At 41.7% G+C, this 17,525-nt stretch overlaps 1 protein-coding gene across 1 annotated transcript in view; it reads left to right on the top strand.

Annotated features, from left to right (window-relative positions):
- pald1a (phosphatase domain containing paladin 1a) overlaps nt 1-17,525 on the top strand; it is a 54,729-nt gene extending 37,204 nt beyond the window's left edge. The window contains exons 20-21 of the mRNA XM_083994887.1: nt 5,364-5,519; nt 15,560-17,525. Coding sequence (XP_083851013.1) covers nt 5,364-5,519; nt 15,560-15,709 — 306 coding nt within the window. The 3' untranslated portion in view covers nt 15,710-17,525. The remainder of the gene's footprint in view (nt 1-5,363; nt 5,520-15,559) is intronic.

Genomic DNA, 17,525 nt, shown 5'->3' with positions numbered 1-17,525 from the left:
TTTTAACTTTTTATCTCACTGGTCCTGTGAAACACTTTTCATTATCTGTGTTTTTAGCATGTAAAATGACAGATAAAGAATCAGAATCTGAACATGCACACTAGTTGTATAGACGATGAACAGATGGACGGATGAATGTCGAGCACATACACGATTCTTGTCTCCTTTCTCTGTGTGCAGTTATTAAAACGCAAGGCAAGATTTTCAATTGACCTTTTTTACCCTTTAACATCAAGGCCCTGCGACTGGGCCACATGTGGGACCTTTGTATACCGAGCCTTATGACACACAGCGTCCGTGTTTACACAAGACATGGGCACAGGTCAAGTAGTGTGTCTCATAAGTGGGTGGTGTTTATCTTTAATACACCTACACCTGCAGGCTGCAGGCTGTGACGCTTGTCCGGGGATTATTGTGAAGTTTTTGTCTGAACCTGGTCTGACGTGTTTGGATTAAAAGACAGAGACTGAAACAGTTGCCTGGGGTGGTATTAAATCACTCCCAAACAAGAATTGTGTGCATTTGTTTGGTTTCTGCAAAGTATATATAGTATTTTCTCAGATTGTGCAAATAAAAATCAATTTTACTTTCATGAAGAGAGAGATTGTCACAGAGAACTGAAGTTTGAATTGCCTGCAGCACTTGTACTTTGAAAAGAATAAAGAAGGAGGAAGGATAAAGATCAAATCCATATCAGTGTGACTTACAAACAAAGGTGCATTGCAAAGAAATAGATTATTTTCATAATAACCTGAATACTAAAGTTCAAAACTTTTCTTTGTACGGCTGTAGGTACTGCCATAGACTCCCATGAGGAGAAGGAGAAGAGGAAGACTCCCTTTGAGACCCTATTATCTGTTATTGTGTGTTGTTGTGTCTGTCTACTGCGTTTTTTCAAGTGACAGAAAACCAGAGCTAATTAGCATCTTCACTCAGGTTGTTTACATCAATGCCAGATCTGATGATTGCATGTGACTAGTCTACAGTCATTTAAAGGAGTGAATGCTGATTTTTCTCCTTTCTTATTGCTGATAAAAGCCTGATGTTTGCGAGTTGTTGGGTTTTTTTGTTGTTTTTTTGACCAATAAGAAAAGTAAAAGAGGCTTTAAAAAGCTGTTTAGCATTAGCGTATCTCCCAATGGTCATTTGTCCCATTCACACGTCAATTTCATGCTCCAGCAAATATTTCATCTGTTCGACATTGGCTGATGGCTTAAGAAAAGCTGTTTTAGAACTTCATTTATTTGTGAATTTTGTGTGGTCCGTCTGTGCGTAGCCTTCATCTGCGGTTGGCAATGCTTTTGATGTAGTGATGAGTAATTCCCTTCGTCTTTATGTGTGCTCTGCCTTCACAGGAACCACTAAAATGTTCCTTTTCCATCTGAAGTGCTTGCATTGAGGAGAGATAGATAAGGTTTTTCCAGTCCCTGCTCTCATGAGTGTCTGTGCAGCGATAACGCGCCCTGCCTCCACTTTTTCTTAACCACCGCTCTCTCTTTCACATTGTCCTTGCTTAGAGGAATATACTAAGCCGGCCAGCATTCCCGGACTCTCTCAGCAGTGGTATGTGGTCTGTATTTGGCCGGTCTTCCCACCTCAGAGCAAAGTTGAGCACATTCATTATCACACCTCAGGGGCTGGCTGAATAATGGCCTTCACCTTTGATGACAAGCGAGGACTGATGAGTCACCTCCTTTGTTCTGAAAGGCCATGCAAGATGAGAGGATGCTCCAGTTTTCCAGTTCTTGTAAGAACTTTTGTTTCTTCAACCTTCTAGAAACTTTATCTTTAAAAATTAATGAATCCACCAGTAGAAAAAAAAGAACATAAATCTTATAATAATCATAATAGAACAAGTATGAGATTTCTTTTTTGAAACATGGACTAGATTTGTGGATATTATTATCGGCACAATAGCTACAGGGCTGGGCCAGAATTTAAGAAAATGTAATCCACTTAAATCCAAATCTTTCAAGGCTGTCTCCTTTACATGGAGTGGAAGAAATTTACTTGGTTTCTTCACCACATCTTCCCCAACATTGTTTTCTGAAGGAATTTCTGAGAGTGCACGAGAGGCCGCTCAACTGCACATGAAGCACGGTCGATGTAGACAGACAGATGGTAACCGCAGAATTAGGGTTCGGCAGATTGTGGAGGTGTGAATTATGTAATCTTTGTAAACTGAGCCTGTGTGTGTGTGTGTGTGGGGGGGGGGGGGGGGGGGGGGGGGGGGGGGGGGTGGTTATGTGTGTGTGTGTGTGTGTGTGTGTATATATATATATATATGTGTGAGCTCTGCGTTTGGCTTTTGCACAGATAGCTGCCAGGCTTTGGCACCGTAGGTTTTCAGGCTATGAGATGAAATGCTGAAAGCCTCCTGGGGGTGCAGGGCAGAGAGGGAGATCGGGTTCGCCCACCGTCTCCCTGCCCTTCCCACCCCGCGGTCTGTGTTAACTGAGGGAGATTATGAAACGCTAGGTGTGTGTGTATGCTTTCTTCCTTCCTCTCCGCTCTGGGAGAGTTGATGGACAACAGACAGCACGTCCATTGTTTAGCTAGGTGTAGTTTCTCCTCCGCTCTGCTGCAGATGCTTGGAAAATTGGGATCCAACTACGGCTGTTTGGGAATGGACAGGAAACCCCTCTCGCCCCCCCCCCCCCACCCCTCCCTCTCTGTTGCGTCATTCAGCCCTGGAATGATCGTATTATGGTGTGTTGTGCACATTTCAAATTACCTTGAGTGCTAGCCCACCTACCTTGTAAACTTTATTTTTGTGCAAACCCCGAGGCTCTCACAGACTTCCCTGATATTTGACTGACGGTGAGTGGATCACCTTTAAATCAGTTTTATTCTCTAAAACTAAAACGGAGACAATTTGTTGAATTCTCACTTCAGCACAATCAACAATCTCCTGGGAAAGTGTCTGAAATCTGCTGACAGTCCACTTAGCGGTTCTTCACCTCGTCTCCACTTGTTACTTTCTCTTAACCCCAGTTGACATGTTATCCAATCCACACTCCGCCACACAGACACACAGCTGGATGGCAGACCTTGTCGCTTGATGCCTGGAAGTGCTCAAGGCTCCAAGCAATCAAAAAAAATAAAAAAGGAGAAAAAAAGAAGGGGAAAAAAAGGAAAAAACATCTTGACACTGACTTGCCACATTGATGAAAGCCTGTCTGCATTTACCTCAGTGCTGCTCAAAGCCTATAATTGAAGAGAAACTCAATGGCATACCTCTTGATGAGAAGTGGGATGTAATAGTGCTATTACAGAACTGAATCATTGCTAAGTTCCACTCTTTTTGCAAAGTTACATGACTGAAATTTTGATTTATGCACCATAATTTGATGTAGGCTGAAATAAACGTTTTTAGCAATCTTGTATCCAATGTTGACTTGTAATGGATTTTCCTCTCCCTCCTGTAGAAGTGAATTAGTAATGTTGAAGGTACGTGCTGTTATCATGTCTTTGAATAACGATAAAGGGAATTATAGCATCGTTCTAGAGATCCTGACCAGTGGGATTTACCATTGAACATCTTGCCAGCAAAGAAGAGAGGGGAGAGTTAATATGGATGTTAATGTTTGTGTATTTGTGTATTTAGTCAAACATGTTATCTGTGGTAAAAAAAATTGTCTTCCTACTTTTTTTTTGTCTTCCAAATGTTTGCTTATAAGTCTTTCATTTGAAATTCCAAAATGGCTGCTGCGAGGGAAGAGCATCACTGCCAACTCATCTGCAGGCTACAGATGTTCAATTCAATTCCAGTAGTGCATAAATTAAGTTAGCGGAGCATTGTGTTTTGACAGCACGGTCCTCTTTTGAAATAAATGATGTGAAACTTGCAAAGATAAATTTGAAATGTTTCTCCCCTGGGTAGTTCTAGTCCCTCAGCTTGGCTGCTTTCAGCATAAGAGCAATAGAAAACTTTTTAAAATGAACAACCATTGAGGTTTAATCTAAATTACTGTAGCTGTACCTTTTAATTACTCCTCTCTATCATGTGGTTTGAGAAAGAGACAGAGTGAGAATGGGTAATGCTTATAAAGATGCTGTTTGTTGTGGTGGGCTCTGTGGGGTACTGTGTGTGCTGTAACAGTCAGACCAGTCAGGGCTTTTAACATGCACACGATATGTGTTACTATCATGCATGGTGGAGCTGATGCCATAAGGGAGACTAGGGAGTTAAACAGCGTGATGTTGGCACTTAAAGCATAAATAATGTCCACGGAAGTGGACGGGCAATAGGAGGAAACAGAGTGTAGGAATGAGGATGTTATATAAGCTGAACACACCTCTGATTTCTGTGGCCACTGAGTTCACCATGTGTGTCCTCAGCTGTTGAATTTCACTGTACGATTAATACAGATGTGGAGTCGAGTCATTGTGTGACACAACATAATCATTTGTGGAGGTCGTGGGTGTGTTTTTATTTAAGATTCAGTGAATCTTTTGAATATATTCAGTGATCAGTGTCTTTTTATAGTGGACAAGTTTGTACTTGTTCAGGATCAACAGTTATTGAAGTGATTTGTTTTTGGTCTGGACTTGATTATTGACACATCCTTCACTTGTTTATTTAAAGAGACTACGAGGAGTTTTGGAAAACAAAGTGTTTTCACACTACATTTCCCATGAGGCTCCGCGCGCACGGTGAAATTCTTGGCCTGGCGCAAGTCGGAGGAAAGTGAAAACATTTGCCAAGAATGTTTTCATTAATCAAGAATGAAAGTCGGAGGTTCGAAGACGATCAGATATCGTCGTACCTCCGACCATAAACGGCGATTCGCGGCGTTATTCCCATGACCCGCCGGGCAGCGTCGGCGAAACCGAAAGTAGGAAATGCTGGGCGAGCCGACCACTAATAATAATAACAAAATAACTATAAAGACAAAGCGATATATTTATCGAAAATTGACCCATTAACAAGTGTCGGTAACGTAGATTCATCAACATTAATATGAGACTCTTTTATAAAAGCAAACTCCTCGGGTCTCTTTAAATGCTGGTATAATTTGCTTAACATTTACTTTTATTTGAGTTTGATTTAAATAGAATTAGATTACATTGTGATGACTGCCTCCTCGGTGAAACCAATTACTCTCTGAATACTCAATTATCAAAAAAAGGCCAGCTTTATGCAAACACAGCCTACGTTCAGGAGGATATTAGAAAAGCTGAAACTGCTACAGCACACAGGAGACGGCCCATATGACTGCGCCGTTGTTGATACTGCACACAGTCCAAATGTTAAAAAATGTAACAAGTCTGCCGCTGCCAGCAGTTGTTGCCGTATGGGGGAAAAATGTGTTGTGCCCACTTAAGATGCCAATCGAGCCTTTGTTTATCTGTTTTCTCAGATTAAAAGCGGTAAGACGGAGAAGGAGTGTCAGCAGCTGCTGCTGAGGAGCCTGCAGTGTCTGGAACGCTACATTTACCTCATCCTCTTCAACACATACCTGCACCTAGAGAAGAAAGACTCCTGGCAGCGCTCCTTCACTCTCTGGATGGAACAGGTACGAGATCTTTGCTCCACCTCTGCTCACGGCTTCTACTATATACTTTTTTTTAAATGTATGATTTCTAACCTGACATTTCTGGTACATTTTATGCAAATAAAGACAGTCAGTCATCGGGGAAAATGTATAGTATGATGAAATTCCCGGCCACAGAGCCATATTTAAATGGATCTGCACTGTAGATGTGTAAGATTTGCAGGATATTGCAGTTCCATTAAAATTGTAGCAGGTATTATTACCCACAATGCTGTGTGTCAATGGCTCGGTGATAAACAGAAACAGGATGCGAGGGACATGTTTTTTTTCCCTTCCCCCCCTCTTTTTTTTCATACTCCAGTTGTGCACATTGTGAGTCGGTTACCAGAGTTTCATTAGGATTTTCCTCCAGGAATTTACAAGCTGGTTCTGGTTCTATTGTGGCCTGGTTCTTCACACACTGAACTTCATAATGTCTCGGCTCTGTGTTTTTGTTGGTACATTAATCGTTTGGCCACCTGTGCCCCTACAGTAAAGTCGAGAATTTATGTGCATTCCAAACAAATGAGTAGTCTGTAAGCAGTACCCACACACATGCGCACGCACGCGCGCACACACACACACACACACACACTGCAATTAAATTGTATGTTGCATTATGCTAAACTCGGATAGTGGTAAAAAATAATCAGTTTGGCTGTTTGACAAAACTCATTTTGGGGCACATCGAATCCACATCATTTGGTTTACTGGATATTTATAAACATTTGGTGTTAATTAAAAAGTGTTAGCTGTCTTCTTGCTATGTTGAAGTTTGCACAGAGCCTCAGGAAGCCTCTGAAATCATTATTTTTTTATGTTCATAAAACTTTAGCAGCAGTGGCAGAGGCGTTGTGTTTCCAGCTTCCAGTCTCCATCCGTCCTGTTCCCGTGGTATCGGGAAGGTCGTGAGGAAAATGTGTCGAAGTTGCCACTCGGATTGAAAGATGAACTGATTAGAATCTAGTGGTCAAAGGTCAAAGGTCACTATGACCTCACGAGACACATTTCTGCCTTAAGTCAAGTGTGTCTAATAATAGGATGAAATGATGTGAGTTGACTTCACTGTGACCGTGAGGACATTGCAACCATATTTCATTTGGATACTGAGGTGGTGACACTAATCTTGGGTGCCCACCTTCAACCTGTGGTGTGTATATGTCATATTCATCAGACTGAGGGATGAGCTTTTTTTTGTTTGTAGTCTTTAAAGGGATAGTTCAACATTTTGGCAAATTGTCCCATTGCCATAACCCCTATAGTCATTGCAGTGGGTTCATTACCTTTATTTGTTGGTGCAAGCTATTTTTAGAACGGCGGAGCAGAGCCGCGAGCTGCTCAGAGCTACACTACGGAGGCTAGTGGGATTTTTTGGTTTCCCTCATCAAACTCATCAAATACACAATTTAACAACTCCAAAACGCTCTTGTGGACAAGTTGTGACCTGCACATTCACCAGGCTATGAGATAATAACAGAACGTTACGAGACGGAGTTGTTTTTGAGGCAAATACAGAGACTGATTGCCGAAAAACTACCCCTGACAGGAATGCGCATCAGCTGTTTTGCATGAATTTACCTTGAAAACAAATCTCTCGAAATCCCATGACCCTCCGTAGCGTAGCTCTGAGCAGCTCGCGGCTCAGCTCGGGTCGACCATTCTAAAAATAGCTTACACTAACATTATAGGGATTATGGCAATGGGCCAATTTGCCAAAATGTTGAACTATCCCTTTAAGTTAGTATCTAAAACCTCTAAACACTTGGTTGTGATTTGGACTTGGGCCTGCAGCTCCTCAGCCATTTTGTATTCTTTATCTGCGAGCAGACGCCGCTCAGAAACACGGCCAAGAGGCTGGAATTTTTGGAAGTCACTGAACGAACGTCTCCTCCTTCTTTTTTGTCTTTATTGAGGTGGAATGAACTCAAAGAAAAAAAACGTGGAATTCCAAAATAGACTGGAACAATGGCTGTGAAAACAATTGTCACAGAAATATGCGCGGTCAATCGGTGCATATTCTTCCTGTTATGAATAGCAAATATATGTGGTGCATCAGAGTGACTCTAATGGCCCAGTTATGCCATGAGAAAATACAGACACATGCACACAGAGGGCGGGAGCACTTAGCTGTCAACCAGGCAGCAGAAAACACTCGTCACCATAACATAAGGCCAAAAAAATCGTATGTTCTGGAAATGTTTGTGTTTTATCGTCCAGGTAGCACTTTTGTCACCTCTTCTTTGCTCTTCCATTGCACTAAAACTAAACAAATCTTAATACAGAAGTCTGTCTTGGTTCTACAACTTCAAATCTGCACAAAAACAAATACTGACGTGTCATACCGCTATTTATATTCCTAATATTCTAAAAGTTTCTTTGCTGAATATGGGAGATTAATTAATGAAAGTCTATTTCTGTTTCACATTATCTTGGCATTCTAGACCTGATTCCTGCCATTGAATTGACGACTGTAACTCAAGGCTCAAAATCAATCAACCTTTTATTCACTATTCAACCCCAATATGTGTGTTGCTATTGTACCTATCTATAATTGAAAGCACACACTCATCCTGCAAAGGAAATGACCTGAATGCCATTGATTTGTTCATGCCGGGGCACACAAAGCCATTGAGTTATTGAATGAATCCCTTTCACAGCAATAAACTCACTCCCTTTCAAATGCATTGATGGATTGAATCACTGAGTCACCGTATCCCAGGGTATTTGCTCGGAAATGACTGAGAGCTCAAATAAACTTCAATTCAGGAAGTGGTTCAGTTCAGGTCGTTCACCCAAAAGATCAGTTCTCATCGAGGACACATGACTAATTTTAGATGATATAGAGAATCTGTTGCTCTAGTATTTTCACCAGCCTGTCGCTAACTGTCTGTTTGGTTTTGAGCAGGTGGTGTACAGTGGGTTTTTTACAGCTGCCTGCTGCAGCTGCAAACGATGCCACGAGAGCAGAGAGGTTGAACCGAAGCACTAAAATTGGGGTCATTTGAGCAACAATGACCTCAAACTCAGTATAAACCTCCGTAAAGCTGAGGGCAGCTGCAGATTCAGCTGGAAATTCTCTGTAGTTCTTCACTACAAGCAACTCCTTTCATATATTTGAAATTTTAGAGACACTCAGTACGTTTACATGCAGAGCTTAATCGAGCTATGCTCAAAATTCGATTTTGGCGTCAAGTCGGACTTCTGTCCTTGTCTCAATATACATGCAACTGAAAAAACCGAATAACTGACGGGGTCCGCCCCCTCATGCGGCGTCACCCGTTGCTTCAGCGCGTTAATACGCCGCCTGTCCTGTTGACTTCTCTGTCACCTCGTAAAAAACTGAATATAAACAACTTATAAACTTAATAATAAATTCTCAACTGCAGTTCCCGACCAGACGCGCCAGTCTGGGCTGGATGCGCGCTGAGAATAGGGTACGGGCTCTCTCTCTCTCTCTCTCTCTCTCTCTCTCTCTCTCTCTCTCTCTCTCTCTCTCTCTCTCTCTCTCTCTCTCTCTTTTAAAAAAAAAAACACTCTTGCTGGTCGCGCTGTGTGAAATGCATTGACTTGGCGCTGATGTTGGGTTTTTTTCTTTACTTTGCCGGGCGGCTTCTCTGCTCCACTTTGTGCCGTCTCTACTGTTGTGGAGCATGCGCACACGCATTGTCCAGTTATACTCCGACTAAGGTGTACATGACGGAGAAAATCGAATTCCAATCGCATTATCTGGGTGTCTTAATCGGAGTTCTCAACTCCGATTTCAGTCGGACTAAGGTGTTTACATGCACTTCAGTTGTCCAGTTATAGTCGGATTAAGGCAATAATTCGGTTTTTTCAAGTGTCATGTAAACGTACTGACTGAAAACTGCTTGGAGAAAGAGTGTAGTAGGAAATGTATTTGAGATGTAGACAAAGTGCTAAATCAGGCTTATTGTGCTTGTTATGAAGATTACATCCTGAGTCAGCTGATCCCAACACATTTCAGTGCTGAAAATCCCAATCCCTCACATATGAGCTTTTACTTTGAAAAACACAAAATTCCTTTTATTTTCCGTTATGTTAGGTCAGGTTTATTAGATAATTTCTTGGGTTATTCTAGCTATTATATTATAATCACTATGCTAATATGCACCTCCAAACCTCAGTGGTGAATGTGTTGTGGCTGTCATTGACAGCTTCGTGGCATCTCATGGGTGTTTCACTTTCTTGTAATTTCCCAGCCTCCCCTGAAACAGCTGAGTCCAAGTCTGAGCAGGACAACAACACTCACACCTTTTAGATTGTGGTGCCCACACCACTTTGCCTCCGGGGAAGGTCTGTAGGGACATAGCTAACCTGGCTGCTACATCACAGCCATCCATCAACTGCACAGAGAGCATCACTCAGGGCGTACCATCATATATCAAGTGATGAGATTTCTGTACATCTGTTTTGACCAGGGTATTGGACTCTGGTTTTTAGATTTCTGTAGCCTGGAGGGAGGCGCAGCTTAGTGGGTAGTTACTGCTGGAAGCACATTTTAAAATGACCTTCTGTACTAGAAGTTTAATTAACTACCGAGAGAGGTTACCCTCTGGCCTATCCTGCAGCAGATGAGACCAGACATTCACATTTTCATCATCAGCCACAGAGTGCAATATTAATGTGGTGGAAACCGGATGGAGGTGCTAAGTCACTGCCAAAACTCATGTGAAAAACTCATCAGAATCACATAAGCGTCCTGTCTCTATTCTGAGCTCAGAGTTTCATGGAGCTGCTGCAGACAATAATAAATGCCTTACTGATAATCATAATGACAGCATCCTGTCTCCTCCTGCAGCTAACCAACTCCACCTAAAGTTAGATCAACTTGTGTAGTGTGTCGCTGCCTGAACTCTCAGAACTTTCTGCTTTACCCATTCACACTCACAGTGTTTTGTCAAAGCATAAAGAAAGTATAGGAAGACAGGTAGGAGATGATGTTTGATTAAGGCGAATAGCTTCAATTCAAATGAAAAATATAACACTTACAGAGCTGGGCTGGCTTGAATAGCTTATATTTAATCTAAAGAACGCATGGAAGGACATATAATAAGTAACCTTCCCTGCAAGGAGTTGGCCATTATAGCAGGGTGTGTAGGTTCTGAAAAGGCACTTGCATAACCAATGATTATAATAAAAAAAGGATAATATATTATATATTGTCCCTCCGTTGCAATTTACCTACAGAGGGTAGGAATTGATTTGAGGCTGTCGCACTGTGAGGTGAGACGGTTACCTTGGCAACCAGCCTCTTAGGCATTAGGGTTAGGATTAGGTGTCATCCTAGAGAGATCTTCATTTCGATTGATTTTAATGTCCCATATGAGATTTGCAGAGAGCACAGCAAACATCCAAGTTTCTTGTTTTGTTTTCCTTTGTGTATTAGATGCACACTTTGCACGCACCCGCTCACTCTGCACCGTCTGGTGTGTCGTTGACTTTTACATGTCTTCTGCCTCCACTGGAAAAACGTTGAGGAGAGACTGAAATGAGAGCAAAGTGGATCTCACATGATCGCTCTCACACTGCTTTCGAAATGAAAAGCTAGTGTGCTGCTGATTGCTCTACAGCTGCCAACAGTTTGACAGGAAGGCTGCTGGCTATCCTGTACATAGATTATTAATACAGCGGAATTTAGTTCACAGTGTGCTCCTCCAGGAACTGTTTCTCTCCAAAGCATGCGCCAAGGCATGACTAGATAAAAATGAAAACCATTAAGACTTTGCAAACTTTGCAAAGATTTTTAATAAGAAAAAAAAAAGAAAAGAAGACTTTGTGATACATTTCCCCCTCGCTGCCATCAGAAATGTGATTTGTTTACTGGCCCAGTTGCTGCAGAATCTGGCAGCTGCCCAACCAATTTAACACGACCGACCCCGTAGGACACAATCATTAGCTTATCACCAGTGACCGTGGCAGGATCATTAATGACAAACTGCACATGCCAGAGGCGGCGGTTGAGGGTCATCACCGTCACTGGTCTTGCATTTGAAGCCATGATTACACAACCGCAGCCAGACCTGAGTAGTACAGCCTGTCCCGCGTCCCACACTCTGACTGTATGCATGTTTGTGTGCATGGGCTAATTTGATCTCTACTGACTAAAAGCAGGAGCACAGTGTCCCCAGTCATGCACGGCAGCAGCAAGTCGCAGCTGATATGAAGCCCCTGATCTGTTTGGTCCTTTTTTTGCTGCTGGTCAGTTGGGACGCAGATGCTGACCACCACATGCCGATACAGCAGTGCATCCTCAAAAGCATGAAGAAAAATGATTTAAGTAAATGGTGCAATTGCTGTCGCATTGTGTGCACCTTTGGATAAATATTGTCACAGGCATCATTAAGCCATGTGGGCTTGTAGCTATGTGGTGAGATCAGAGCAGAAACATCAGAGGAGTTATTGGAATTGAAATCCATGTTTGCTAATCCAAAACGTGGCCCTTTACACAATGGCAGGACTTGTGTACAGTGCATACCACAGATGCCTGCAGGAGGGGTACCCTATCAGTCACTCCAGCTGTTTTGATGTGTGGCACAGAGGCCTCCCTGTCCCCCCTCCACCGGCCCAGGTATGTGCAGCCTTTGAGATAGCCGACAGTGGGGAATGACCAGCGCCTCCTCGCTGCCCTGCCCCTCCCACCGCTGCAGTCGCCTAATGAGCGTTTGTGATCTCCTCAGTGCAGCTGGAGACCGAGGCATCTCTCCGACGGCGGCTCTCCTTCACTGTCGCCCAGAAAGCGTGCCATCTCACGACGAACAAACAAAGCTCAGAGTTCAAAGATGCTGAAATGTAACCTGAGAGATCTGATCTTTTATACAATTTGCAGATGCATTGATGTTCTGCTTTCCACATCTCGTGCAGCTGTCTGCAGCTGTTATTTCTGCCACATGAGCAATCTGGTGTCCCATAAAATGTGCCAGGGATGTGGCAAGACTTTTGTTTACTATGTATGCAGGTGAGGCAGCATTTAAATGATGTATGCGTTACAGGACTTAAAGTCTGATAATCTTTCCAAATCCAAATCCCTATTAAATTTGCATGCAGCATGTTGTTGTTGTTGTTGTTGTTATCAGGCGTGTCAGTGTCCAACTGCACATCGCCAGAAATAGAAATGATGGGGAAAAAAATAAGTCACAGTGACCAGAGCTGAATAAACAGACTGATAAATATCAGCTGGTAATGCAGTCTGAGACTGGACCAGAAACCAGAACCAGACAGTGGAGTCACCTGATTCACTGGTGAGTTGATCCACCACTTTCATTTACTGTAGAACTAGCTCAACAACTATTGTATGGATTTCCTTGAATTTTTGTATAGACACTCATGGTCCCCAGAGGATGAAACCTGAAGTCATAGTTGTGGTTTTGACTTGATATTTTAAAAATGATTCATAAGATTGCCATTGATAATTTGGGGCAGACCCGTATGTTCCCTTCAGTCACTTGTAATAACTTTGTTAGATCAGTTATCAGATACTTTGGTTTATGATTAAATACCCGCAAAACTAATGACATTCCCATCAGCATCAACTTAGCATTTTAGCATGCTAAAGACAGAGTTGGAAGAAGAACCAACACTGGAGTGCCTGAATCTCTAGGAAAAAGGACTATAAAGTGAAACCACGGTTTAAAGGAACTGTCCTCTGAGTCTTTTAGAGCCGCTTTAAAAACAGGCAAATATTGGAGACAGAGATTTTGATGGAGTATTGTTTGAAAAAGTTTGAGAAGACGAAACCATGTCAACACTCTCAGCTTTTACCCACAGAGGTTGTATGCAGTCACTCTTTATAGTCTACAACAACTTACTCTCGATACCCTCGATTTAACCAACAGACATTTGACAGCTAGTGATTTGTTTTTACACATCCGTTGTTTAGACAGCTGGGCTGCGGAGTAGATGAGTCAGGTTAACAGCACACATCCAGAATTTCTCCTGGGAGCCCCATCCGCTGACTAATGGCTGTTCCTGGTTGCTGGTTCAGCCTGCACCCACTTATTCATTCCCACCAAAGACTTTACAGAGCAGTAAAGCTGGACGTCTTCCAGGAACACATCAAACCGAAACCTACATGTACCAAAAAGGCACATCAGTTGCATGTGCTCAGGACAATAGCTGCACATCATTAATTCATAGAGACGACTTAACAAGACTGAGGGAAGGGTTTTAAAGTTGGAGTCAACTCTACAAAGCACTAGTTTTACTGTTACATGATATCTATTGTAAGATTTGATTTTGCATGGTCAGCAAGTAGGTAATCTAGACCACACTCTGCGGTGCCTTGTGTTTATTTCTGCACAAAGCTGGCCCGCTAAGCTATAATCATTGTAGTGAAAGGGATATCTTGGTACTATTATTCCTGTTCATTGTTCCAGCATGTCTTCCTCAGCCTTCAACCTGACGGTGCATTTTTATAAAGTATCCCGAGCAGCACTTCATACAGGATTACCTCACAGCCTCGAGAGCATAACCACAGTCATGCTCTTCTTCTTCTTCTTCTTCTTCTTCTTTTTTTTTTTTTTTTAAAGTATGCTTTTAAAGTATGCTTCCCCAAATAATGCCCTTGTTCACCTCGCTGGTTAAGCATTTCTCGTCGCGGGCATTCTTCTCAGATCCACAATTTCTAGACTCTTCGACTGCCCGAGGACAGCAGGGTGAGGTTAAATTGGCAACGCGTTTTAGGCCACATCCCTTCATCTGAGTCATTCCTTGATGTTTTCTAAGGTCTTAGAGACTCGCTAACAGCCGGTGGTTCAGCTACATTCTGTATTGATTCCAAGCTGAGCGTGTAAGCTGGAAGAGAAAACTTTCCTGCGTGCTTGAGCTCTTTTAACTATGACCTGGAATGCTATTAAAGGGCCTGTGATATGAAAATCGATAAATGGATCAATGTAAATAAATAGATTTGACAGACTCTGTATGGTCTCTTATCAGATGTAAGGGGCCGAACTTCACAGAGCAGCTCTGTGTCTGGAGGTGTCTCCTGCAGAGTAAACTGGGCCATCTGTGGCACTTTTTAATGGGGTATTCAATCTTTAAAGTTTCTGCAGGGTTTGTTTATATTTGTTTGTATTGTTTGACTTTATGGCCAGATGGTTCTGGTTGTCCATGGTGCTTCCCATTAGTCCTACGGTGTTTGACAGCCCCAGTAGGCCATGAGTCAGCGTGACCTGGTGCTTAGCATGAACACTGAACTCCGTCTCCCCAAAGAAGACCTCGCCATGTTGCTCTCTGTTCTCATCCATTCAGTAATGACTAAGACACAGACGAGCTGAGTAACATATACAGTGTCAATGGTGTTGTTCCAATGCTGTCCCATTACAGGACTTAAGGGAAATTGTGAGGTTGTTAGGTATATGTTTGCAATTTTATGATTTTTTTAAACTCAGAGAAATATTATCTAATGGACTGGGTTGCATCAGTTGAATCATGTGTGGTTTAAGTAGGGGTTCAAGACACTTTGGCATGTTCATCAACCCTACAATTATTGTACAACATGTTCCCACATCATCAGGTCCATGTACTTATTTGCACTTATCAAATAAGGAACTCAAACGACTGGAGACAGTTTCTATGAGCCTTCAGTGTGGGATGGTACTGATGTGGTTCATGCTTTAAGCAGCTTATGGGTAGATATTCTTGCAGATGCTGTGCACTGAACGTTTCTGCATTTTTGGACATATTTTCCATTTTACTGCACTTAATTTTCTGCTGTGGCTTGTGGATTAAGATTTTACACACAAAACATGAGCAGCTCGTAAAATAAGATCTGTCTGGTGTTGATGTTTTTACTGAAGCGAAAGATCTGAATACTTCTTCTTTTACCGCTTCCTGTTGTATTCAAAATCCTATTGTTCCCATGTATAAGAAAACCATCAGATAACATGTTTTTAAACCTGAAAAAAGTGGCAGTCAAAGCATTTGTGTGGTCATGATGGATAGATAAAAAATGCCTGGCTTGCTGCTTTGCCTGCACGTTAACATTTCATGTATTTTTGTGGTAGGTGGCTGCCAGGGCCGGAGTTTATGACATCCTCAACCAGCTGGCCTTCTCCGAGTTTGAAAACCTGAGGGACACGCCGCTGGCCAGGCTGCGCTGCCGCTGGCAACAGGAAAACATTCAGTCACTTCCTTTCCGAGGGGAGTTCATTTGAGAGAGGATCACTGTGAATGCACCAAAACAGTACTGCGCTTTTCAGAATAAAAGACATTTACAGTAACAATGCCATGCCTATATTTACCCATGCATATCTTCACTTCAACTATGGTTTGTTTTGTTTTTGGTTTTTTATTACCATTTTGTAGATGTTTTAATGTTAAGTCTTAGCAGATCATTGTTCATATACTAAAATTGATATTTGTGCCTTTTTGTTTTTTTTATTCGTAACAGTAGGTCATAGAAGTGACTAATATTTATGTAAAAAAAAAAATTAAACCAAGAAAAACAAATTCAAAACTATTTTTTTCTTTTTGAGTTCACGTTTTTGAAGTTGAGACAACCTTTTAAAACTTCTGTTGAACCAAGACAAAAGTTAAATATTGTTATGGAGGTGAGAAGCAAATTCCACACTGTTGTAAGCCAACAATTTTGGTCGTATATGTCACAACTGTTTGCTGTTGTGCCACCTGATGTTTTTCTTCAGCCCTGTCCTTTTCTCCTCAGTCAGCTGTTATCAGTGGCTGTGCATTAGTCTGACATTTTTTTCAGTTTTGGAGGAGACAGTTTCTCTGTGTACATACGAAAGCTGTTGTTATTTAAATGGTAATGTTTCTTTAAGTTTTCTAAAAAAACTGATCGAAGTTGATGTCAACTGCTCCTACAATAAGTGCTCTGTCCTTAACTAATATCTGCTTCTTTTTACATTCATTTACATGTGTCATGATACAGGTACTAACAGTGAAGCGTGTCAGGAATGTTTGTTTGGTTTCACCTAATGCATCTTTGTATCAGAGCTTACGGATGAAGACGTATACACTTTTTATCCAAGATTGTCGAAATCTGGCACCTTCATTACCCACAATGCAACCCGACCGCTGACGGTTCAGCCAGAGGTTCGGGTGTACAGTAGTACTCCCTGTGACCTGTAAACAGACTTTGATGTGTAAAGTTGGCGGAGTTTCCCTTTAATCAGCTCAGCTCTTGCAGACTTCCCGACCTCTGCCATTGAACAGTAACAATCTCTGCAACATCACCAGTCCGTCAGTAGGAATCAAATTATACGTCTGACAGCAAAATGAACGGTTGGAAAAAGCCAGGCTTGCAAATACTTGGGTTTAAGCAAAACACTTGGTATCAATTGATGAATGATAAATATACCCTGCCTCCAACAAAGGGTATATGAAGAACAATGCAGCATGATTCACCGTTCAGGACAATGAAGTTACAATTGTCATATCAGACAAACAGAAACATTGCATTTATTCAACACACGACAATTATTGTTTATTATTGTTTTCTGTGCCAACATTTCCAGTATAAGTTTTGCTGTACAGTATTTCTTTTCCCAACACCTTTTTTTGTTTTGTTTTAATATTTTGTTCTTTAATTTGCTCATATGTGTTTAGTTGTAAAATAACTTATAGCTTCAGGGGTGCTGTAAAAACCACGATTCCTGCCTTTAAACCAGAAAAATAAGCCAGTTTTTAAAAAAATAAATAAAAAAAACAACTCAAATGCTTCTTCCTGATGCCTTTCACTCTGGCCTATTGTATTCTGCCAAACATTTGCACTGTATATGACTCATCCAGACTGATCCAGCAAAAAGATTGTGATGATTGAAAATGAAATGGAATTTGAACTTGAGAGACTTTTACAAACCCGTCCTCTCTGTGTGACTTGACAACACAAGATTATACATCTGCTGGTTGTAATAACACCTTAATGTCTTCGCCATGCTCTTAATTTAATGTTTTCTCTTTTTTTTTCTTCTTTTTTTTTAACAAAGGAACTTTTCATAGAAGCAATGTAAT

This window comes from Trachurus trachurus, assembly GCF_905171665.1.
Source record: "Trachurus trachurus genome assembly, chromosome: 19".
Taxonomy (NCBI): Eukaryota; Metazoa; Chordata; class Actinopteri; order Carangiformes; family Carangidae; genus Trachurus; species Trachurus trachurus.
This window is presented reverse-complemented; position numbering and strand designations above follow the sequence as displayed.